We start from the raw sequence: 24,679 nt of genomic DNA, 5'->3' as shown, positions 1-24,679 counted from the left end.
CACACTATGCCACCAGGGACCCAAATCCTGCAGTGCCAGACGTGTCTCCCTGCTTAAGCCAGTACATGTCCAGGCCCGTCTGAAGTTTGCTAGAGAGCATTACATTTTAGATGATCCAGAAGAGGATTGGGAGAATGTCAGATGAAACCAAAATATAACTTTTTGGTAAAAACTCAACTAGACATGTTTGGAGGAAAAAGAATGCTGAGTTGCATCCAAAGAACACCATACCTACTGTGAAACATGGGGGTGGAAACATCATGCTTTGGGGCTGTTTTTCTGCAAAGGGACCAGAACGACTGATCCGTGTAAAGGAAAGAATGAATGGGGCCATGTATCGTGAGATTTTGAGTGACAACCTCCTTCCATCAGCAAGGGCATTGAAGATGAAACGTGGCTGGGTCTTTCAGCATGACAATGATCCCAAACACACCGCCCGGGCAATGAAGGAGTGGCTTCGTAAGAAGCATTTCAAGGTCCTGGAGTGGCCTAGCCAGTCTCCAGATCTCAACCCCATAGAAAATCTTTGGAGGGAGTTGAAAGTCCGTGTTGCCCAGCGACAGCCCCAAAACATCATTGCTCTAGAGGAGATCTGCATGGAGGAATGGGCCAAAATACCAGCAACATTGTGTGAAAACCTTGTGAAGACTTACAGAAAACGTTTGACCTCTGTCATTACCAACAAAGGGTATATAACAAAGTGTTGAGATTAACTTTTGTTATTGACCAAATACTTATTTTCCACCATAATTTGCAAATAAATTCTTTAAAAATCAGACAATGTGATTTTCTGGATTTCATAGTTGAGGTATACCTAGGATGAAAATTACAGGCCTCTCATCTTTTTAAGTGGGAGAACTTGCACAATTGGTGGCTGACTAAATACTTTTTTGCCCCACTGTATGTGGGGAAATGGCAGTGCATACATTTTTTGAGATATATTTCGAACTCGGACTTCATTTTAAGGACATTGCGGCCAGGGGTGTCGAGCTATTTTTGTATTTGTAAAACCTCCTTCACTTCATGAAAATGGCTGCAGGATCAGGAGGCAGCCTCTGAGAAGTGCAGCACCAGCGCGTACACACAGCCTTCACTGTGCTCCCCACTGCAGGCTGCTACGTTTCAACCACACACACCTCTACACACACACACATCGAACGGCCCGATTATTTCCCCTCTTACTCGTTGTATGAAGGAAATGTCCGGTCACAAAGGCGCATGGTGTGTGTGTGTGTGCTCTGCTCAGCTCCGCTGTGTGTGTGTGTGTGTATGTATGTTTGGTGTGTTTATGTGTGTCCAACAACGGCATTTGTTTTCAAATTACCATGAACAGTAATTTTCAAACAAGCCCAGGGGTCTCACTGACATTTCAGTTATATCAATATGTGTACAGTGGTCCTAATTTGTTTTAATTGTATCCTGGTTTTAAACTTTGTTAATATGTTTTGGATGCATATTGTTCTTTTATTTCTCAGGCTGTTACATACAATTAGCCACTGTTGCCACCTGGTGGTGAGTAAATATTCAAATCAATTAAAATTGACAACCGGTCCGCAAATATTTTTGAATATATCTGCCAATATACAATAAACACAATAACACGGCACAATAAAGGTTGGGAACCCTTGGTCTATCTGATAGTGAACTGTAGCAGATATGGCCGTTATCGTCCTCGTGTGGCCGGGGCTTAAACATCCAGCTAGTCACCTGTGACCTTAAAGCTGTCATAGGTGCTTGAAGGTCTCACACACGCACACACGGGCAACAGGATTTCTTCCTACTCTGGAAAAATGTCACATGGCATCTAAAGGCTGTTCCTAACTAAAGAGTAGAAGTAGTCTTAAAAACATTTGAATGATTCAGATATGAATATTCCAACAAGCACATTCAAATAGGAGAATGTCTGAGAAGTGTCATGGCTCAAACAGTGATATGTATTTAAATATAATAGTCATATTTCTCTTAATGTTAACATGTAAAGATGATCTTTCTGCTTTTGAAAGTGAAGTATGTGAATCTGTAAAACTTTACCTTGGACACTATTCTATTAATACCTTAATGTAGAGCGGGGATGGGCAACTTGGATGGTGGTGGGGCCACATAATGTATGTACTGGCCACCAGGGGGTCGCAGATTCACTTGGAACACACACACAAATTCCATGTATTGTATGCAGTGTTGGGACTAACGCGTTACTGTAACGCAACTACCTTTTGCGGTAACTAATAACATTACTAGTTATCTATTCCCATTCAGTAATGCCGTTATAGTTACTGTGATTTAAATGGGTGCGTTACTGCGTTACATTGTGATCCAACTGAACCGAATCTCCCTGCGGATGTAACTTACAGGCGAATCCAGTGATGTCCTCTCACAGTACCATGGAAAAGTGAAAGTGACCAGAGAGGAGTGATGATTGGTTAACGCGGGGTAACATTTCAGGCCAATCAGAGACAGAGTTGGGCGGGTCTTGCCTTATGGGGAAAATGTTCCACTACATTTCATAATGATAATTGCTACAATGATGGGAAGTTGTCTTTTCTCTTACTGTGCCACAGAACAACATGGGTGGTTTTGGCGCAGTGGTTAGAGCGTTGGTCACTACATTTCATAATGATAATTGCTACAATGATGGGAAGTTGTCTTTTGTCTTACTGTGCCACAGAACAACATGGGTGGTTTTGGCGCAGTGGTTAGAGCGTTGGTCATCAGATCAAGGGGCATTGTTGAACTCCAGTTCGAATCCCGCTTCGGCCGCTGTGTCCTTGGGCAAAACACGTTGCCCGCATTTGCTCCTGTGGGTAATGTCCACAATAATTACTCTTACATGTGTATTGTATGCATTATTATTGTTATTATTTTTAAAGTAAATTAACTTGTTACTAGTTACTTGTATAATTTAGTAACTTAAAAAAGTAATTAGTTACTTTTTTGAGAGCAGTAACTATTACTAGTTACTTTTTAAAAGTAACTTGCGTAATTATTATTATGTAATTATTAACAAATATACTAAGTCTGACATCTTCATTGACATTTTAAAATCTTTCAGGGAACATCCTCTAATAAGCTCACTAAACAAATATCGGTTCACAGAAATTGTATTTAATTTTGACAAGTGGCATGTTTGTATTGAACAGGTTATTTAACAGTGGAATGAAACTATTTTAAATTATTGGAAAGCACGGAAAATGTGTGTGCATTGGGACTAACCATTAAGATGACATAAACATGAGGTCATGAACACTAACCCAGACATTAGTTGTCTAACTTGAACCTAGCTAAGACACTTGTAGCCTCTGCTGACGCACAATAAGTCAACACAGGCACTCTGCTGTTCCTCAGCGCAGCTCCCCCCTTCTGAAATTATGAATGAAAAGCGTATTGTAATCATAGATAACACGGCAGGGTCCGTGACAGTTTGTTTTCATCTGATTTCAAATAAACAAAGTCTTGGTTTTAAGAATATTAAACTTGTTTCGCCAAATTCAGATGATAAATAAAAACTTTTAAGCTTGTAAAGGCATAATTACAAGCAGTAACTTATCGTCACAGCAGGCATAACAACAGCCGGTGTTTCTTGTGAGTGTTTCCACAGGAAACAAACACAATACACACAAACGCGTCACAGATTAATTTGCGGTATTTGGCTGCCGAACGAAATGTACGCAGCTCGCAACGTAACTAGGGGTCTAGTGGACGGTAAATAAATTACATTGTTTATAAATTAATCTGAGGGCCGCAAAAAGAGGAGATGGGGGCCGCCATTTGCCCGTCCCTGTTGTAGAGCAACACATCTGCAATGTAGTGATGTTAAAATAAATGTAAGCACTTTCTATGAGGCCAATGTCCACGGTGTAATATAAACATACTTATAATTCATGATAATCGGCTTATTACCCTGTATAATTATATTGATAAGCAGTCTAAAAAAATTATGCTTTAGTTTAGGACAATAACTGTATTTTTAAGGACATAAAAGATCACCATTAAAAAAAAAAAAAAAATGGATTTCATAATACTCAGGAAATAAGCTTTGTGGAAAACGCACATTTATGATACTTACACGTTTTTTTCAGCAGGATAATCTCCTCTTTTGTAATAGTTTTAGGTGTACATGCAATTACCAGAAGTAAAAGCAAAATGTAGGCTTAGGCCTGTCGCGACAAGCAATTAATTGACTTATCGTACGATAAATAAAAATGGTCTCGATAACTTTTCTGACCTCGATAAATTCCCGTTTTCATGCGTGTTTGTTTACATAAGAATGTGACCAGCATTTCAGCCAGGCGCGCTGTGGCTGCCAGTCAGGTGCGGTGTGGCTGCCAGTCAGGTGCGGTGTGGCTGCCATATATATATTGATTTATTGATTGATAGATAGATATTTATTTAATTTATTGTTTTGGTTGTGTGTGATTTTAATACATTTTTTATAATCTAATGTATTTGTTTTATTTATTATATATCATTTATATATTTGAATATTATTTCACATTTCATTTGCAATGTTGAATGTTCAATACAAAGTTCTGTTTAAAAGGATGTACTTGAATTATTATTATATATTATCATTATGTCCGTGGTCTAAAATGGTCTCACAACGGTGCCGACAATATTGTCGTTTATCGCAATAATTTCCGGGAAAATGTATTGTCCAACCAAATTAATTGTCGTGACAGGCCTATTTAGGCTATAAACTAACCACATAACAGCCGCATTATTTCACGTCACCACCGCTAAGCTAAAGTTGGCACATTTTTCGGAAGTGTCTTGTCTTATTTAGCCACTTGTTAGCAACTACCGCTTTTAGAACACATAAAAGATTCAGACGTTGACTTATAGGGTGACTTATTTCATGTTGTAGACGTAAAATCTCATTAGCTTGTATTAAAGGTGGGGTAGGCAAGTTTGAGAAACCGGCTCGAGATACACTTTTTGTTATATTCCATGAAATGCTCTTAACATCCCGATAGCAATGAATATCTTAAGTGCTTTGACAAAAAATCCATAACAAAGTCATCTGTGGAAGCCGTAGTACTGTAAAAAGCACAACCAATCACCTTAGCCTGGTCGGCTAAAATAACTGGACGGCCTACCTGCCTGTCAGCCTTCCATCTTTGCACAAACTTATCTCGTGCCCTCATTGGTCATGTGCGCGTTCGTGTGTGTTGGAGGAGTGGCTTTGTAAGAAGTGGCAGATTTTTTCCGGCTGTGTATTTTAAAATTCTAGCACACTCAAGCTGTTTTCTCCAAAATTACCTACCCCACCTTTAACCACAGAACTCTAACCAAAAACATGTTATTAAAACCGTTGACTTCCAGACGAGGGAGCCCGGAAGTGCTCCAATTCTAACTCATTCCCAGGTTTAGAAATCATTCCTGCAATACTATTAGTGTCGAGAGGTAATGAAAGGGCTACTATTCCACATTCTATCTAGTTGTAAACAGCCATAAATAAAGTCTACAAGTCAGCACTTTGTCCTCATACTTACTGTTTTACTTTATAAAACAGAACAAAACCAAGACAACAACAACAAGTGTAGCACCAGCTAAGGACGGCTGCACTGTATTTACAAGAAGTATTGTACCACAGCTCTCTGGTGTACACCTTTTCCAGGGTTATGCACTGGTGCTGCGCAGTACGTCTTTTAAACTGATTAACTTGTCGTGAACACATGAGCTTGTGTATGCCAGTATGTTGCAATATGTATTTGATGGAATTTGAGTCAAATGCACGTTTTAATTGTAATAGTAATTGTGTCTGTTAGCAGTTTACATGTTAATATCATTACAATAGGACACACAGACTGGTCTAATGTACATAATAAACCATCGCATTTGTTATTTACAGCAAAGAGTGCAGAAATGTGCATTACGATTATGTTCCACTGCACTGAAGCTCCATTGGTATTCATTCCTCTCCACCGCGGAAATCAAATGCCAAAACATTTCCATTTGCTCGCTGTGTTGTGTAACTGTGCTTTAAAAACGCCAGAAACTTTGCTCTTTTTAGCGTGAAACAAACTCACTTACCAGGTTGTAAGAATCATAAGCTTTCACTCCCTTAATGCATTAAGATGTAAAAAGAGAATATCACATTCTACTGAAAATGTGTCTGACACTGTTTGGGCTGTTTGTATATGCCTATAATAATTACAGGTACATAACATCATTTCCAGTGATGTGTTTTAGTGATGGTGCAGTAAGTAAATACTACAAACACTACGCGGTTTAACTTTGCACACTGCGCAAGTGTTCACATTTTACATGAATTATGATTTGTCTTTAATCTGATTGAAATGTAATAAAACTCAAACGTAACAACATGGAACACAAATACATTTTTATGAGATCGAACCAATTCACTTGTATTTAAAATTATCCACATTACAATAAAAACATTATAAAAAGGTTAAAATAATCAAACATATTTCTGTATTTGTCTAAAATAAAATGAATCCAACAATGACTATTGAAACACAATGCTGTAAGTCTGTTTGCAATTACTTGATTTTTATTGTTTTTGTTGGTTAAATGCATATTTGTATTGTTCCAACCCCAGTAACTCTCCCATGATTAGGTGCAACCTTTTGTTTTCTCTGACTTATTTTACGTAAGTGGCCACGAGTTGAGTGTGGTGAGTTCTCTGCAGACCTTGTACATTATGTGTCTCGAAGCAACTAAAAAAGCCAGTTTCTTCTCCCAACCGAGACGCCCAAAGTGGAAAACGTTTCGGATCTATTGTTTTCCATTAAGTGGCATTCCTTCTGTCTTGCCTAAATCCCTTCTCTCCCCTTCAGGCTATGAGTGTAAAAGCAACACCATGACCTCAGAGGGCATCCTGTTAAACTCCATGTTCTCTCATCCCTCCTTTGTCCAGGTGCTGTAGCTGTGATTTTGCCACCACCAACATGAACAGCCTGAAGAGCCACATGAGGAGACACCCCCAGGAGCACCAGGCCGTGCAGCTGCTGGAGCAGTACAGGTGAGAGAATCCAGCACTCAGAGGTGTGATAAGAGCCCCTGCAGGACCCCCGAGGTGGGAATGAAGAGCTGTGCCCAGCCCAGAGAAGCTGAGGTTATCAGAGTCTCTGTGGGGCTCCAGCTGCGTGTGAGCACTTTGTGTCCCATGGTCCCAGCAGCCTGTGAAGGAACGGGCTTCTATTTGGCAGGGGAGAAAGTGATGGGGAGTAAATACTCTCACTGTCATCCTTAAAATGTACCTTGACCAAGCCCCTGATTGGTGATTTCCACTTCACTAAAACACTCATCCGTACCTGCAGGTGTAGAATGCCCATGTTTCCATGCATTAGAAAATACACTCTGTTAAGGGCACTCATGAAGTAAGAGGACTTGAGTGTTTAAAGTGGGCCAAATTGAAGCAGTAAGTCCAGACTTACAGGTACCTGTAAAAGTAATTCAACTTTTGGAAACCGTCAATATTTTGATTATCCAATCTTAAAAATAATAATAGATTTATTTTGTTATCGCTTTTACAGGTGCTCAAAGTCGCTTTACAGAGATAGTGACAAGAAAAGAACAACAAATAAATATAGTTAAAATCAAGTAATACAAAAACAATCACACATTAAAAGCCAGATTGAAGAGGTGAGTTTTTTTTGAAGGTGGTGAGGTCAGTGCAGTCTCTGATGGGTTGTGGGAGTGAGTTCCAGAGGGAGGGGGCAACAACGGAGAAGGCTCTGTCTGTCCCCCCAAGTCCGGTGCTTGATGCGGGTGGGGAAGGATTTTGGGAAAAAATCTAATTGCGATTTATCTGACAAATATTGCGATTCGATTTGCGATATTTGTTTTTAAGCGACCCAATGGAAGTTTATTGTAAAATGCGGCAATATCTCCGGCTAGGAAGGTCGCATCAACATGCTCCCGTCTCTAGCACCCCCTCGCAGCCCGAGCTATGAGTGAAAGAACTAAACTTACATGAAACTTCCGTTGGGTTGCTTTAAAGTCAAGCTTCAGTTTAAGATTCACCCTGTAATAGAGGTAAAACATGTGATGGAGCATTACTAACCTGACTCAGATGGTTTTTTTCACCAAACCATCCAGGAAAGCTCCATTGGAAGCCATTTGGAAAGGGCAGGCACTTTCAAAAATACTTGGAAGGTGATTGGATCAATCTGTCTATCACCTTCTATCATGGGCCACTTCTGATTGGTTGACAATGGCTGGTACATGTGGAGCACTTCTGATTGGTGTGGATGACTGACACACAAGAAAAAAATCGATTAATCGTTCAGCCCTAATGGATAGGAGGTTCGCTTCTAATGAGCGGAGGCAGCGGGAGGGGGTGTGGTGGTGCAGCAGGACTGTGAGTTAGGAGGGGGCCTGGTTGTTGAGGGCTTTCTGAGTTACGAGGAGGACTTTGAAGTCGATTATTTGACGGACGGGGAGCCAGTGGAGGTTTTGGAGGACGGGATTGATGTGGTCTCGGGAGCGGGTGAGGAGGCGGGGTGTAACGGTTCACAGAGTTCACGGTTCGTTATGTACCTCGGTTTGGGAGTCACGGTTCGGTACGGGTTCGGTACAACAAGAAAAAGCAAAAATAAATCCCAAATGCATAATTCAAGGTTTGTTTTTTATTTATTTTGAACAGTAGTGCAAGTTTCAGTTTAAAAATAAGGAACTCTAAAAAATGTAATAATTAACTTTATTACACAGTTAAAAACAAACCACAAACAGTACCACACACACTCAGATGGCCGTATTATCTATAATGGCTGATGTCGAACAAAAAGGTTCAATAAGCTGTAAAACTAAAAAGAATGTCTTGAAAATATTACAAAATAAATAATAAGATAGTGTTTCAATTACAATCAATAAAACCCGGGGTCCTCTACTATTGCATAAGGGCGCAGCATAGCCGTTGAAAAACATATGCCAAAAGCTTCCGTTATTAGGGCCTGAGCACGGAGCTTTTAATTAGCATAATGTTCAAAACAGTGAAATATTCACTTACATTTCAATTCCACACCAAACTTCGTATACAGCATCGGTGGGGGGTAAGACATATTACCGTAGAAAATGAGCATGTTCAGACGATAAATATTGCCGTCATGAATCAAAACGTACTCGCAAAAAGGTGGGGCTTAGAAATAAATGCTCATAACTCATCAACAATGTATCCATTCACCACAGATTTTGGTTTGGCATTCTCATTTTGGACTATAGGGGGCGCCAAAAACACCACCAATTTATAACTCAAGAACGGATGGGCGAATCTTTTTTTACATTTTTTTAGACATACTCTGGGGATGACTACGAACCGACATTTAAAGTCTTGCAACAAATGCAGAATGTGGGCGTGGCCTATATATATTTTTTAAATTGCTATAGCATAAAATGAGCCTCGGACGCAAAACTTGGGACACACGTCACAGCCCATGACCTTTTCGAGAATGTAAAAAGAAAAAAACGTAATTCTTCCCAAAAAATGCCCCCTATTGTGTGGTAGTCACACATAGTTTCTCAGAACTTCACGAATTTTGGCACAGACATTCCTCATGGAATTGCAGACATATTTCTAATTAGCTTCCATTAGCCCCGCCCCCGATAAAGTTGGCCATTTTGAAAAATGTGTGTTTTTCATGCATTTTAAGGACATTTTTGCAAACTCCTCCAAGGGGAATGATCGGAAAAATTCCAATCCAGGACAACTTCAGCCCCTATCCAATATGATGGTAAATTGTGAAGCAAATTTGTTATAGCTCAATCGTGGAGGTCGTAAGCTAACGGAGAATATACAATTTGACGATTTACATGTTGCAAATTACTACAAATTACTCCAAACTACTCGCATATGGTTTTCCCGATATTCACGAAACGCTGTATACACATTGCTTTTATGATTGCACACATATTTCAAATTGCTTTTCATTAGCCCCGCCCCCCAGAAAGTTGGCCATTTTGAAATATGTGCGTTTTTCATGCATTTTAAGCACATTTTTAAGCAACTCCTAGGGAAATGTTCGAAAATATTCCAATCCAGGACAAGTTAAGCGCATATCCAATGTCATGCTACATTGACAAGGAATAGTCCTTCGCTCGAACGGGGAGCTTGTAGGCTAAAGGAGAATGTACAATGTTTGACCATTTATATGTCAGATAAGCTACTGAGACCTGCCTGTCTGCCTGGCACACACACACACACACACACACACACACACACACACACACACACACACACACACACACACACACCTACTGTTAACGCCCTTAGCTGGCGGCATATTCATTACAACAGACACCTATACACTCAACAACACACACCTACTCACTGTACAACACACACATATATAAAGCATATAATAAAAATCAGGCTACAGCCCTTGTATATTTTATTTTGTGAAGCACTATATGGTTTCATATGGTTTATTTGTAGATATCTCCTAAAGCATACAAATAAAGTGTGTAATGTAGGCCTGTTACATATATTATTCAGCAATATATATTATACACACTGTTCTGCTTTCTGCACTGAGAGACAGACATCTTAACACAATAAACAAAAACAATCTTGTTTAAATGTTTTGTCTGAAAAAATATTGCCAATATTATAAGAACCATTTGAAATGCCATGGAATCGGTGGCCAGGGGCCTCATTTATCAACTTTGCGTACGCTCAAAAGATGGCGTACGCCAATTTCTAAGCAATCTTTGCGATTTATAAAAAAGAAACTTGACGAGAAAATGTGCGATCCTTCACGGACACTCTGACCCATCCGTACGTGGTACGCACAAAAACGGGAGAGACGAGAAACTGCCACACCGTTGGCAGAAGGAAGAATGGAGATAAACATGTGAAAATAATACCATAAATATAATGTTACCTCTCGTATCATATGCAGAATTAATTTGCAAAAATTGATTAAAGCCAATCTTAAAATGATTTAACAAACGCCTGTTTGAGACTCCTCAGTGCACACAAAAACATAACTTGGAGAGATAAATAAATATTAGGGCCGGGACTTTAACGCGTTAATTAAGATTAATTAATTACACAAAAATTAACGCGTTAAAAAAATTAACGCATTCTAATCGCACTTATTTTTGTACCGCGGAACGTTTCTCACTGGATGAGTTTCAGGGGTGCCGATTATACTGGAGCACCAACTAACGTTCATGACTTCAGACAACAACAAACGACAGTGAACAATAGTCGAACGAAGAAGCTGATGAGACCGCTTTGGTTGGCCTTGTGGATGGGACATTTTGTTATAAAAAACGGACGGATGGAAGCGTCGATAAGAGCAAGGTTGTTTGCAAATTATACAAAAAGGAATTTGCATATCACCGCAGCACATCAAGCCTCAAGTATCACCTCAATGCAAAACCTATAGCAGCTAGCATGGAAGCTAGGGTAGACGTTAGCCCGTCTCGGAGTACAAGGACCCACACCCAATTCGCGTTGATCAAACAGTGGCCTATGCAACAGAAAGATTTTATTTTTCATCAGGATATTGGAAGAATAGGAGGGATTGAGGTCAATCACTGGCACTTTTTTATTTTATTTTAAATGGCACAGTACACTTTATGTTGAACTATTTATTATGTTGTTGGTGAAACTGGCACTTTATGTTGAACTGTTTATTGTTTTGGCCAAGGTTATTGAGAGAGTTGGACTGAAATTTAGAGACGCTGCGCACAGCTGATTGACAGCTGGAACACAAACCACGAAATAAAAATTCTGATCCAGTCGTCATGACCCCACTCCGGAGGGATTCCCCGATTATTTCTTACAGTTTCTCATCATGGGGGGGTCTCCTGTCCCTGGCACATCGCACTGACACACTGCCTGAGGAAGGTTATGTGTTTTTTGTCATTAACGTTTTTCGGACCACTTACTTATTTATTTCGGTGACGATCCGACCTTCATGCTGCTACTCTGGTTCAAATCATTTGTGTGCACCTCCCCAAAAGAACCAAAATCTGACACGGTGTGAGATGTCTTTTTTAGCTGTTCTGTCGTCATTTCCTGCGATCTTCTTCCTGCAGTCAGTCAAAATGAATATTAATACGGGGCGTTTCTTTGACTATTTATAGGCAAATATGGGCGTTGCGTGAAGCCCGCAAAAGCTGCGCCGCATTTCTAGTTGTTTGTGATTTATAAAGGGAAACCGGAGTAGGACGTGCGTGCACAGTGTTTTATAAATCGGAATATTTGTGTGCGTATTGATTTGCTTTGTCCTACGTACGCCACCTTCCCACGTGAATCCTACGCAAAGCTTTATAAAGGTTCCTGGTCAAGAAAGCTCCTCACCAGGTTTTGTTTTCAGCGGTAACTGAAGTTGCTCAGCAAAAGCTCAAGAAACAGCAGCAGATAATACAGCCACATGTAGAAGGCCCTCTCTGGATCCACAGTTTAGGATGTCCTGGCTTGACAACGTTTTATTTAGCCACCAAAACCAAAAAAAAAATGTGTTTATGGCGATTATACACTTACAGTCCAATTACTTCACTCGTCTGCAGTAAATCCTCTTTCCTCCATCCACTCTCTGTCAGGCTCAGTACTCCGTGTGGAGTCTTGAGTCAGGATGAATTCTCCTCCTCGAAGGATTAATTTTGACTTAATAAAATCACAAAGCAAATTGAATTAACTTCCCCTCTCACTCTGTGGCTCTCTCTCTTCCCTCTGCTCCAGGTGCTCCCTGTGTGGCTATGTGTGCAGTCACCCCCCCTCCCTCAAATCCCACATGTGGAAGCACGCCGGAGACCAGAACTACAACTACGAGCAGGTCAACAAAGCCATCAACGAGGCCATCTCCCAGAGCAGCCGGTAAACACCAGACTACCATACTACCATAGTACCATACTACCAGACTAGCATAGTACCATAGTACCAGACTACCATAGTACCATACTACCACACTACCAGACTACCATAGTACCAGACTACCATAGTACCATACTACCATACTACCATAGTACCACAGACTACCATACTACCAGACTATCATAGTTCCATACTACCATAGTACCATACTACCATAGTACCATACTACCAGACTACCATAGTACCATAGTACCACACTACCATACTACCATATTACCATACTACCATAGTACCAGACTACCAGACTACCAGACTACCATACTACCATATTACCATACTACCACACTACCAGACTATCATAGTACCATACTACCATACTACCATAGTACCATAGTACCATACTACCATACTACCACACTACCAGACTACCATAGTACCACACTACCACACTACCAGACTACCAGACTACCATACTATCAGACTACCATCGTACCATACTACCATACTACCAGACTACCATATTACCACACTACCAGACTACCATAGTACCATACTACCACACTACCAGACTACCATACTACAGGACTACCATAGTGCCATAGTACCATACTACCAGACTACCATAGTACCATAGTACCAGACTACCATACTACCATATTACCATACTACCAGACTACCATAGTACCATTCTACCAGACTACCTGACTACCATAGTACCATAGTACCATAGTACCATAGTACCATACTACCATAGTACCAGACTACCATAGTACCATACTACCATAGTGCCATACTACCATAGTAGCATAGTACCAGACTGCCATACTACCATAGTACCATAGTACCAGACTACCATATTACCATAGTACCAGACTACCATAGTACCATACTACCATACTATCAGAGTACCAGGCGACTACCGTCTACCATACTACCAGACTACCATACTACCAGACTACCATACTACCAGAGTACCAGACTACCCTAGTACCAGACTACCATCTACTAGGGATGTAACGATATATATCGAATATCGCGGTAAATAAATGTCTCAATACCGTCGTGAGACTGACAAAATCTACCGCGATTTTTTTAAACATATTTATTCAACCAGATGGTCCCATTGAGATCATCAATCTCTTTTTCAAGGGAGACCTGTCCAACATGGCAGCAAGTAGGTTACAACATGAAAATAAAACAACAGATAACACAAAAGGACATCGTATTTACAGGGCTACATGTACATACCTAGAGACATTGACAAGTACCAAAAGTATATTTATATCTCGCCCTGTCAATAAGCCTCACCTTCTTGGCAAAAACTGTATTGTTTTTGAAGTGGTGGAGAGACAATGCACAGTTTTACCCACTGCTGTTACCCATGGCCAAAGCATATCTCTCTGTCCCAGCAACATCAGTACCAAGCAAGAGAGTTTTTTCCACAGCAGGGGATATTGTAAATGCCCAAACATCCCAGCTTCTACCTGGAAATGTGGACATGCTCATATTCCTAAAAGATAACCTTGATGATGCTGAGTGAGTGAGTTAGAGTTGAGTTACTTGAAAAACTAAAGTGAAACTTGATTTATTCTATTGCAGGGTCTGATTATTATATTGTTGACAGTTTAAAATACTACTATCCTACTAAAATGCTGCGATAAATATCGTACCGTGGACTTTTTATCGCGATATTATCGTACCGTGAGTTTTTGGTATCGTTACATATCTACCAGACTACCATACTACCACAGTACCATAGAACCAGAGTACCATACTACCAGACTACCAGACTACCAGACTACCATACTACCATAGTACCACACTACCACACTACCATACTACCAGAGTACCATACCACCATACTACCTGCTACAGCCGTGGCTGTTCTCTGAGTTTCTCTCAGGTTCATCTCTGTGACTCAGCAGACATCTACCCTGGAAAACACTTCTTCATGTGGCCTTTCTATATGTATACATATTAAAATTAATTTGTGAGCCCTTGATAAAAGCCAATATTTGGATTTCATATACACTTTTACTTTCAAGCTCTAAAAAAATAAATGTAAGAGTATTTTTATGAATTTAATTTATGCTTTTTTCAAACATCTTTTAAGCTAATTTAATACTAATTATTACATTAGTTGGCCATTTTATCATAGTAAGTGGTTTCCCTCTAGGCTCATGATTGTTCTGACACCATTAATAATAATAATAATTATTATTATTATTGTATTGCACAGTTGGAAAACTATTTTTTTCTTTCTTGATTTTGTATTTGTGTACAGCATGTACTACATTTGATTGTTTAATTGTAAATGTTCTCTATTATTTATTGCTGATATTCTTATTAAGTAAGCATCCAAATATTATCATGTTGTTTTTTTATCACAAAGCCCAATCTTATGTTAAGTAAAATAACATTGAAAAATATTATCATAATATAGCTTTCATTTGTAAGGCACCTTTAAAAGTGTGTTTGGCAGAAAGAGCAGTGACTGTCATCTGTCACTCTGCGTCAGAGGGATAATAGATTTTTGGCAGCAAGTTACTTTTATATATCGAACAGATGTCAACAAAAACAAAAATGGGCGGTGTGCTTTTATGAAACTTTCCTTAATTAGCAAAAAATGTCCTCAAAGTCAGATGTGCAGCAGTCAGTTAATCTCTCTCCCTCTGTTGCTGATTCCTTCATTTCCTCAGAGCTCCTCAGAAGCTGCCGGCGGTGATGGAGTCAGCAGCTGAGCGGCCTGCGGGGGCCCCCCCCACAAAGGGCCCCGTGGAGGCAGCAGCCGGCCTGGCATTGGACAGCTCAGCTACCCAGCCTAAACCTACCACGGACCCCTCACAGTGGCCCGGTGAAGCCCTGAGCCCCCAGGGGAAGGACTCCGCTTTGCTGCAACAGCGCTCCAGTCAGGCCTCGGGCCCCGGCTCTGGGATGGAGTACTGCGTCCTCCTGTTCTGCTGCTGTATCTGCGGCTTCGAGTCCACCAGCAAGGAGCGTCTGATGGAGCACATGAAGGAGCACGAGGGCGACATCATCAGCATCATCCTCAATAAGGAGCAGCAAGCACAGGCATCGGAGTGACAGCTGTCCCCCCCCCCCCCTCTAGAATAACACTGACCCTTAACTGCTGCCCTCCAAAGTATTTCATGTTTCCTTACCTCAAGGCGGTTATAAGGTCTTAAACATTTCACGTCCACTGTTCCACAGAACCGTACGGAAGACGATTAGGGCCACATGAGAAACACACTTTGGGATGTGAACAAAAGTAAAACAACATTTTGAGTTCTGGCTTTAATCTGAAGACACTGAGAAAGAAGTCAGAATCCTGAGAAAAAAGGTCAGTATTCCGAGATTAAAGACTTTTTTTTTTATCAAAATTGTGACTTTTTACTCAGAATCCTGAGATTAAAGTGAAAGACGGAACTCAAAATGTTATTTTCTTTTGGTCACATCCCTACAATTCTTTCTCGTTTATCCCTAATTATCTTATCCGTCATTTCTCAGAATGACATTATTTTCTGAGTGTAACATCCTTTTAAAAGGGATTTCGTACAAATATTAGCAATTTTCTAGGCCGTTTTTTTACATTAAGATGTCTGTTGGGAAGTGATTTAAATGTCAAGGGAAACCCGAGCTCTAACCAAGTTTATTTCTCAACATACAGGGACAAAATCATACCTCACAAAACCATACAACCCCTCACCGGAAATGGGAAAACCAATTTCCAGTCTATTTCATATATTGACCACGAGGCAGCTCTCTTATTGCTTTTGTAATATGTAATGTATTTGAACTGACACGGTTGAGGAGCTCCAAACTGAACATGTCTAACAGGCATCTATCGCAGCTTACATAGGATTCAATATTTATCACTTTATTTGTATGCATGTTTCTGTTATGCCAATTCTAAAGAGGCAAATGTTTTTTTTTGTATGTGTGACTGTAATCTGACTTGTCTGATCATATATATTATTTTATTATATTTCTATAGAGGAAAAAGGTAAAGTTATCAAAGAAAAGTGGAAGTATGGCAAACCCTTTTTAATATTTTACCAGCAATTAATTTGAGATATCTGTAGAAATGTTTTGACATGTCACAAATATATTTTCACATGTAGATATTACATTTAAACACGTCAAAACTGATTTACAGATATCTTTAATTTAAAAATATTTTCAATATATTCCCCTTAATGCTAGTAAGAATAACAATGACTGATATAACAAACATTTTATTTTCACATTTAAACCCTCAGAAATTTTATTTTGAATATGTAACACACAAATTACCTCATAATTTCTATCTGTATATGGGTAACACGTTTTGTTGCTACTACAGTTTTATTTTTCAATTCCAGAAATCACATTCTTACTAGTTAAAATTACAAACCAAAATGTAAATGATGACATTTTGGACATTCAATGATTCATTATAGAATGTATGATATTTTGAATACAAAATACATGTCCAAAAGTGACGTCGTTGTTGATATGAATAATTAACATATTTACTAGTAGAAATTACTTATAGATATAATTTATTAGAATTACAACTAGACACAATTATTGATTTGTCGACTTGGAAACATAACCTGTCAAAATGTAGTCTACTATTCAGTTTGAATAGCAGTCAACGATAAACTAGTTGGAATCAAATTACACATGTATAATAAAGATTCCCCCCTATTAAGAAATTAGTTGTGGATATAAATAATTCACATTTTGACTGATGAGAAAGTGATTGTATCTAATAATAAATATAAAAAGGGTTTGCCATGGTGGACGACGATAAAGAACTGGTCTTTGATGGTTGTAGTTTATAGACAGAGGTATTGGGTTAGGGTATGTTGACAAGAGGAATAATCAAAAGGGAAGTTAGCGTATGTTGCGCTGAATGGTGCCTAGATATTTCAAAGCAGGAATATTTTGTTATTTAATCTCATCCACCGGTTCTTCACGTGTGATTGTGGTGATAGGATCACTCAGAGGTCTCATTGAAAGTATAGTCTGTTTTTTTTTATAGTCCATGCAATTTATTTTGTATATAATACCATTTTTATAATAACCTCTGCGCTTCTTTTCCGTGTTTTTAAAATACAAACTTTCTAGTGTCAAACACAACATGGAATGACTGCTGTCCTGCTAACAGACATGGATGTACAAAATAAAGTTTGGAGGTGACATTTTTTTTGAAGTTTATTGTCCCGTTCTGATGGTCTAGTAGAGTATAATATAACTCTATACTCGGCACACTGTAATGACGATTAAACAGGAACTTGAACCTTGACCTTGTGTGATGGATGGATACAAAGAATTGGATACAGTGGGTGTTTCTCAATGTCGAGGAAAGCTGCTCCAGGTCCACTATTTCAAGCATACTACGTCATCGAGTTCCGCCGAAGCACTGTTCCAATGTCCAGCCTACTTGGAATTCTACCGAGCCCGGCCTACTTCGTTTGGAGAAACACGTGTAAACTCTGCGGTCTTATAATCCCCACAATGCTTTGCGCACGGACCAATATGACGCACACCTGTTCCACTCTTCGTTTTCCGAATGCCAGGAAGTATTCTTGCCTCGCTTCTGAAGCAAGACGCTCGGAAGACATGTGCTACCAAGCAAGCGTACTCGACATTGAGAAACACCCAGTGTTAGTGGGGGCCTTGTTCACTCCTATTTAAGTTGCTCAGTGGCCCATGAATCCAAATGTACAGGACTGTCTCAGAAAATTAGAATATTGTGATAAAGTTCTTTATTTTCTGTAATGCAATTTAAAAAAAAACAAAAATGTCATACATTCTGGATTCATTACAAATCAACTGAAATATTGCAAGCCTTTTATTATTTTAATATTGCTGATTATGGCATACAGCTTAAGAAAACTCAAATATCCTATCTCTAAATATTAGAATATCATGAAAAAGTATACTAGTAGGGTGTTCAACGAATCACTTGAATCGTCTAATTAACTCGAAACACCTGCAAGGGTTTCCTGAGCCTTGAAAAACACTCAGCTTGGTTCAGTAAACTAAATCACAAGTATGGGGAAGACTGCTGATCTGACTGCTGTCCAGAGGACCGTCATTGACACCCTCCATCAGGAGGGTAAGACACAAAAAGAAATTTCTCAAAGAGCAAGCTGTTCACAGAGTGCAGTTTCAAAGCACATCCACAAAAAGTCTGTTGGAAGGGGGAAATGTGGCAGGAAACGCTGCACAACCAAGAGAGATGACCGCAGCCTTAACAGCATTGTGAAGAAGAGTCGCTTCCAGAATTTGGGGGAGCTTCAAAGACAGTGGACTGAAGCTGGAGTCCAGGTATCAAAAGTCACTGTTCACAGACGTGTCCGGGAAATGGGCTACAATAGCCGTATTCCCATGGTCAAGCCACTTCTGAACTCAAGACAACGGAAGAGGCGTCTGACTTGGGCTAAGGAAAAGAAGCACTGGACAGTTGCACAGTGGTCCAAAGTCCTCTTTTCAGACGAAAGCAAGTTTTGTATTTCATTTGGAAGTCAAGGCGCCAGAGTCTGGAGAAAGGCTGGAGAGGAGCAAAATCCAAGTTGCTTGAAATCCAGTGTGAAGTTCCCACAGTCAGCGATGGTTTGGGGAGCCATGTCAGCTGCTGGTGTTGGTCCACTGTGTTTCATCAAGCCCAGAGTAAATGCAGCTGTGTACCAAGAGATTTTAGAGCACTACATGCTTCCGTCTGCTGAAAAGCTCTATGGAGATGAGGAATTCATTTTCCAGCATGATCTGGCACCTGCCCACAGTGCCAAAACCACCAGTAACTGGTGTACTGACCATGGCATTACTGTCCTCGATTGGCCTGCAAATTCCCCTGACCTGAACCCCATAGAGAATATGTGGGGTATTGTGAAGAAGAAGCTGAAAGACACCAGACCCAACAATGCTAATGAGCTAAAGGCCGCTATTGAAGCCTCCTGGGCATCCATAACACCTCAGCAATGCCACAGGCTGATTGCCTCCATGCCACGCCGCATTGATGCAGTAATCCGTGCAAAAGGATTCCCAACCAAGTACTGAGTGCATTAATGGACATTTTCAAATGTTTGATTGTGTTTTGCTGTTATAAATCTTTTTTTTTTACTTGGTCTGAGGAACTATTCTAATTTTTTGAGATAGGATTTTTGAGTTTTCTTAAGCTGTATGCCATAATCAGCAATATTAAAATAATAAAAGGCTTGCAATATTTCAGTTGATTTGTAATGAATCCAGAATGTATGACATTTTTGTTTTTTTAATTGCATTACAGAAAATAAAGAACTTTATCACAATATTCTAATTTTCTGAGACAGTCCTGTACATGACTGGGAACACCCAGATTTACAAGGATATGTACAGTGGCCGTATGTATTAAGTTGATGAAGATGTATTTTCATTTGCATGTGTTTTGGCACATTTTTTGACATACAATTCTACATTTCTCTTTGACAATGTAAGTCAATGGGAAAAAGTATTTTGACCTCATGGAAGCTGTAGAACCACCGCTTGGCCACAACGCCCATTCCAAAAATCGATTCAACATAATTTAGCTCAAAAGAAATTCGGCTGATTAACATGCGTCTCTTACCAAATGAAAGTCAATTGATAGAAGTTTTTCCGAGCCCGATGACTCACTTGTTGACCAACACATCTTGAGTTTTTGTTTTGGAAATCTTTGCAGGCCTCAGAGGATTTGAGGCCAAATATCATATTTAGACTTTTTTTTTTTACATATAATTGAAAAGCAATACATGATTGTCACTAAAAGCCTTGTTACATTACAATAAAATATAAAAAATAATTGATTAATTAATTTGAATAACAATTCAATTTAGTAGCTAAAGGCATAAAAAGACAGAAATGTATAATTCTTTCTTTAATAGAAATGTTTCTTCTGCCCGTCAAGTGTCCAGACCGAGCTTTTCTGGATAAGCGCATTTTTAAAACAGTCATTTTCCATGCCGTTTTCAGATTATTTGTCACACTTGCTCCGATCAGATCGGTCTCCTCCATTTTGTAGATTATTTAAGACTTTTGAATCATAATAAACCATCCATCCATCCATCTTCTCCCGCTTATCCGTGGTCGGGTCGCGGAGGTAACAGTTCCAGCAGAGAGCCCCAAACGTTCTTTTCCCTGGCCACATCAACCAGCTCTGACTGGGGGATCCCAAGGCGCTCCCAGGCCAGCGAAGAGATATAATCCCTCCACCTGGTCCTAGGTCTACCCCTTGGTGTCTTCCCAGCTGGACGTGCCTCGAACACCTCCCTAGGGAGGCGCCCAGGTGGCATCCTAACTAGGTGCCCGAACCACCTCAACTGGCTCCTTTCGACGCGAAGGAGGAGTGGTTCAACTCCGAGTCCCTCCCGGATGACCGAACATCTCACCTTATCTCTAAGGGAGACACCAGCCACCCTGCGGAGAAAACCCATCTCGACCGCTTGTACCCGCGATCTCGTTCTTTTGGTCATGACCCATCCTTCATGACCATAGGTGAGGGTAGGAACGAAAATGGCCCGGTAGACAGAGAGCTTTGCCTTCTGGCTCAGCTCCCTTTTCGTCACAACGGTGCGGTAAAGCGACTGCAGTACAGCTCCCGCTGCTCCGATTCTCCGACTCATCTCACGCTCCATTGTTCCCTCACTCGAGAACAAGACCCCAAGATACTTGAACTCCTTCACTTGGGGTAAGGACGCATTCCCTACTGGGAGTGGACAGTCCATCGGTTTCCTGCTGAGAACCATGGCCTCAGATTTGGAGGTGCTGATCCTCATCCCAGCCGCTTCACACTCGGTTGTGAACCGATCCAGCGAGTGCTGAAGGTCGCAGACCGATGAAGCCATCAGAACCACATCATCTGCAAAAAGCAGTGGTGCAATCCTTAGTCCACCGAACTGCAGAACCCCTCCCCCACGACTACGCCTCGAAATCTGATCCATGTATATTACAAACAGAATTTTTGACAAAGCGCAGCCCTGGCGGAGGCCAACCCTCACCTGAGGCCAACCCTCACCGGAAATGGGTCCGACTTACTGCCGAGGACCCGGACACAGCTCTCGCTTTGGGAGTACAGAGATTGGATGGCCCTGAGTAGAGACCCCCTCACCCCATACTCCCGCAGCACCTCCCACAGTAACTCCCTGGGAACCCGGTCATACGCCTTCTCCAAGTCTACAAAACACATGTAGACTGGATAAGCGTACTCCCAGGCCCCCTCCAGGATCCTTGCGAGAGTAAAAAGCTGATCCGTCGTTCCACGACCAGAACGGAATCCGCATTGTTCCTCCTCAATCTGAGGTTCGACAATCGGCCTGACCCTCCTTTCGAGTACCTTAGAGTAAACTTTCCCGGGGAGGCTGAGTAGTGTGATGCCTCTGTAATTGGCACACACCCTCGGATCCCCCTTTTTAAAAAGGGGAACCACCACCCCGGTCTGCCACTCCTTCGGTACTGTTTCCGACTTCCACGCAACGTTGATGAGACGTGTCAACCATGACAGTCCCTCAACACCCAGAGCCTTCAGCATTTCTGGTCGGATCTGATCCACCCCCGGGGCCTTGCCACTGTGAAGTTGTTTGACGACCTCAGTGACCTCCCCCCGGGAGATTGGTGTTGATCCCCCGTCATACTCCAGCTCTGCCTCTAACATAGAGGGCGGAGTTGTCGGGTTCAGGAGTTCCTCAAAGTGCTCCTTCCAACGCCCTAACACTCCATCAGTTGAGGTCAACAACGTCCCATCCTTACTGTACACAGCTTGGATGGTTCCCTGCTTCCCCCTCCTGAGGTGTCGGACAGTTTTCCAGAACAACTTTGGTGCCGCCCGAAAGTCCTTTTCCATGTCTTCTCCGAACTTCTCCCACACCCGCTGCTTTGCCTCGGCCATGGCTGAGGCTGCTGCCCTTCGGGCCTGTCGGTGCCTTGCAACTGCCTCGGGAGTCCCCTGAGATAACAAATCCCTGAAGGCCTCCTTCTTCAGTCGGACGGCTTCCCTGACCACCGGTGTCCACCAGGAGGTTCGAGGGTTACCGCCCCTTGAGGCACCGAGGAACTTCAGACGACAGCTCCCCGCCGCGGCTTCGGCGATAAAGGCTTTGAACACCGACCACTCTGGTTCAATGTCCCCAACCTCCACAGGAATGCCCGAAAAGCTCCGCTGGAGGTGTGAGTTGAATGCCTCCTGAACTTGGGCCTCCTCCAGACGTTCCCAGTTCACCCGAACTACACGTTTGGGCTTACCAGGTCTATCCAGAGGCTTCCCCCACGACTCGACCCAACTCACCACCAGATGGTGATCAGTTGACAAGTCCGCCCCTCTCTTTACCCGAGTGTCCAAAACATACCGCCTCAGGCCCGATGATACAATAACGAAATCGATCATGGACCTTCTGCCTAGGATGCTCTGGTACCACTACACTTATGAGCATCTTTATGTTCAAACATGGTGTTTGTTATGGCCAATCCATGACTAGCACAGAAGTCCAGTAACAAACCACCACTCCGGTTCAGATCAGGGGGGCCGTTCCTCCCAATCACTCCCCTCCAAGTGTCTAACAAACATCTAAGTGATTAACAAACATGAATGACAGTGCAGGCAAGCAGCAGCAACGTAGAGGTAGCTGCAGCAATAGCAGCAGCAAGCAATGCATAGAGAGATCTGGCAGGTTAAATAGAGCGGCATATTAAGGAGACTCTGTTTGGTTGGTTGTAGAGTGGCAAGGGGGCGTTATTTATGAATGCAGCATAAGTGCTCGAGTTGACTGCCTGAACTAGCTCGCAGGTTTCGCACCATTTCAGTCAGACAACTCACGTGTTTCTTTAACATGTTTATTAGAAGCAGCATAGGCTATAGTTGAGTTTGGCGTCTAGGCTCGGGCCTCATCACTCCACAGATATACATAGCACGATGAGTGGTGATTAAATAACTAACCCCCAAAACTGCGTGGAGATTAGATACTATCCCCCAAAACTAGGGATGCACCGAATATTCGGCCGCCGAAAATTATCGGCCGAAATGATTAAAAAGGCCCTTTCGGCCGAAAGCCGAAAGGGTTCTAGCACCGAAAAAATATCACCGAATGCCAGAGAACAGGGTTACGTTGGTAAGCTAACGTGTTGTTGTGATGACGTAATCAAAACGCGGCGACAAGCACGGCGCGCGACCATGCTCGCGGCTGGCCCACAGCCAACATGTCTGCCGCTTGGAGATATTAAAAAATATCAGAGAAAGAGGCGCGGATTGCGATTTGTAAAACGTGTTCAGCTGACATTTCTCGAGGGGGTGTAACTGCAAAGACTTTCACCACTTCGGGATTACTCCACCACTTGAAATCAAAACACCCGGACAAATATGCGGAGTAAGATCAAATCACAAGCACTGACAGCGAGAGACTGTTCAGCGCTGCCTCTCATGTGCTTGATGAGAAGAGGAGCAGACTTATGGCTGATAAAGCAGAGAAGCTACTGTTCATGAAAAATAACCTCCCACTTTTCCTTAATAAGTAGACAAGGCTGGTTTATCATAAGTTTATCTATTTCTACATGTCTACTCTATACCCACTTTCCTGAACAATTTTCATTGTGAGTTATAATTCACCATCAGGTTATCATTAGGGGGAAATGACAGCAGCACAGTGTTCAATATATTGTACTTTCAGTATCTAAATGATACAATGTTGTTTACATTGCTCATGAGGACAGACCACCTTATTTGCAGATTCTTGAAATTGTAATTTAATTTGTAATTGATTTTGGATTTTGTATCCAGTTTTCACTTTATGTATCTTTATACAATGTTTACTACTTTGCTTATGAGGACAGACAGCCTTATTTACAGATTCTTGAAATTCAATTGTAATTTCATTTGCAAATAGTCACATTCATGTGGATTTA

The 24,679-nt window shown here is 41.3% G+C and overlaps 1 protein-coding gene across 2 annotated transcripts in view; it reads left to right on the top strand.

The window, feature by feature from the left end:
* The window catches only part of znf507 (zinc finger protein 507), a 38,845-nt gene extending 20,877 nt beyond the window's left edge, over nt 1-17,968 (top strand). For both annotated transcript variants that reach the window (XM_079663765.1, XM_079663766.1), the window contains exons 5-7: nt 6,878-6,982; nt 12,653-12,787; nt 15,484-17,968. In XM_079663765.1, the coding sequence (XP_079519891.1) occupies nt 6,878-6,982; nt 12,653-12,787; nt 15,484-15,868 (625 nt within the window). In that variant the 3' untranslated portion in view covers nt 15,869-17,968. The remainder of the gene's footprint in view (nt 1-6,877; nt 6,983-12,652; nt 12,788-15,483) is intronic.
* The last annotated feature ends 6,711 nt before the right edge of the window (nt 17,969-24,679 follow it).

The sequence above is a fragment of the Notothenia rossii genome (genome assembly GCF_949606895.1).
Source record: "Notothenia rossii genome assembly, chromosome: 2".
NCBI lineage: Eukaryota > Metazoa > Chordata > Actinopteri > Perciformes > Nototheniidae > Notothenia > Notothenia rossii.
The sequence above is the reverse complement of the archived record's forward strand: the minus strand, read 5'-3'. Positions and strand labels throughout refer to the sequence as shown.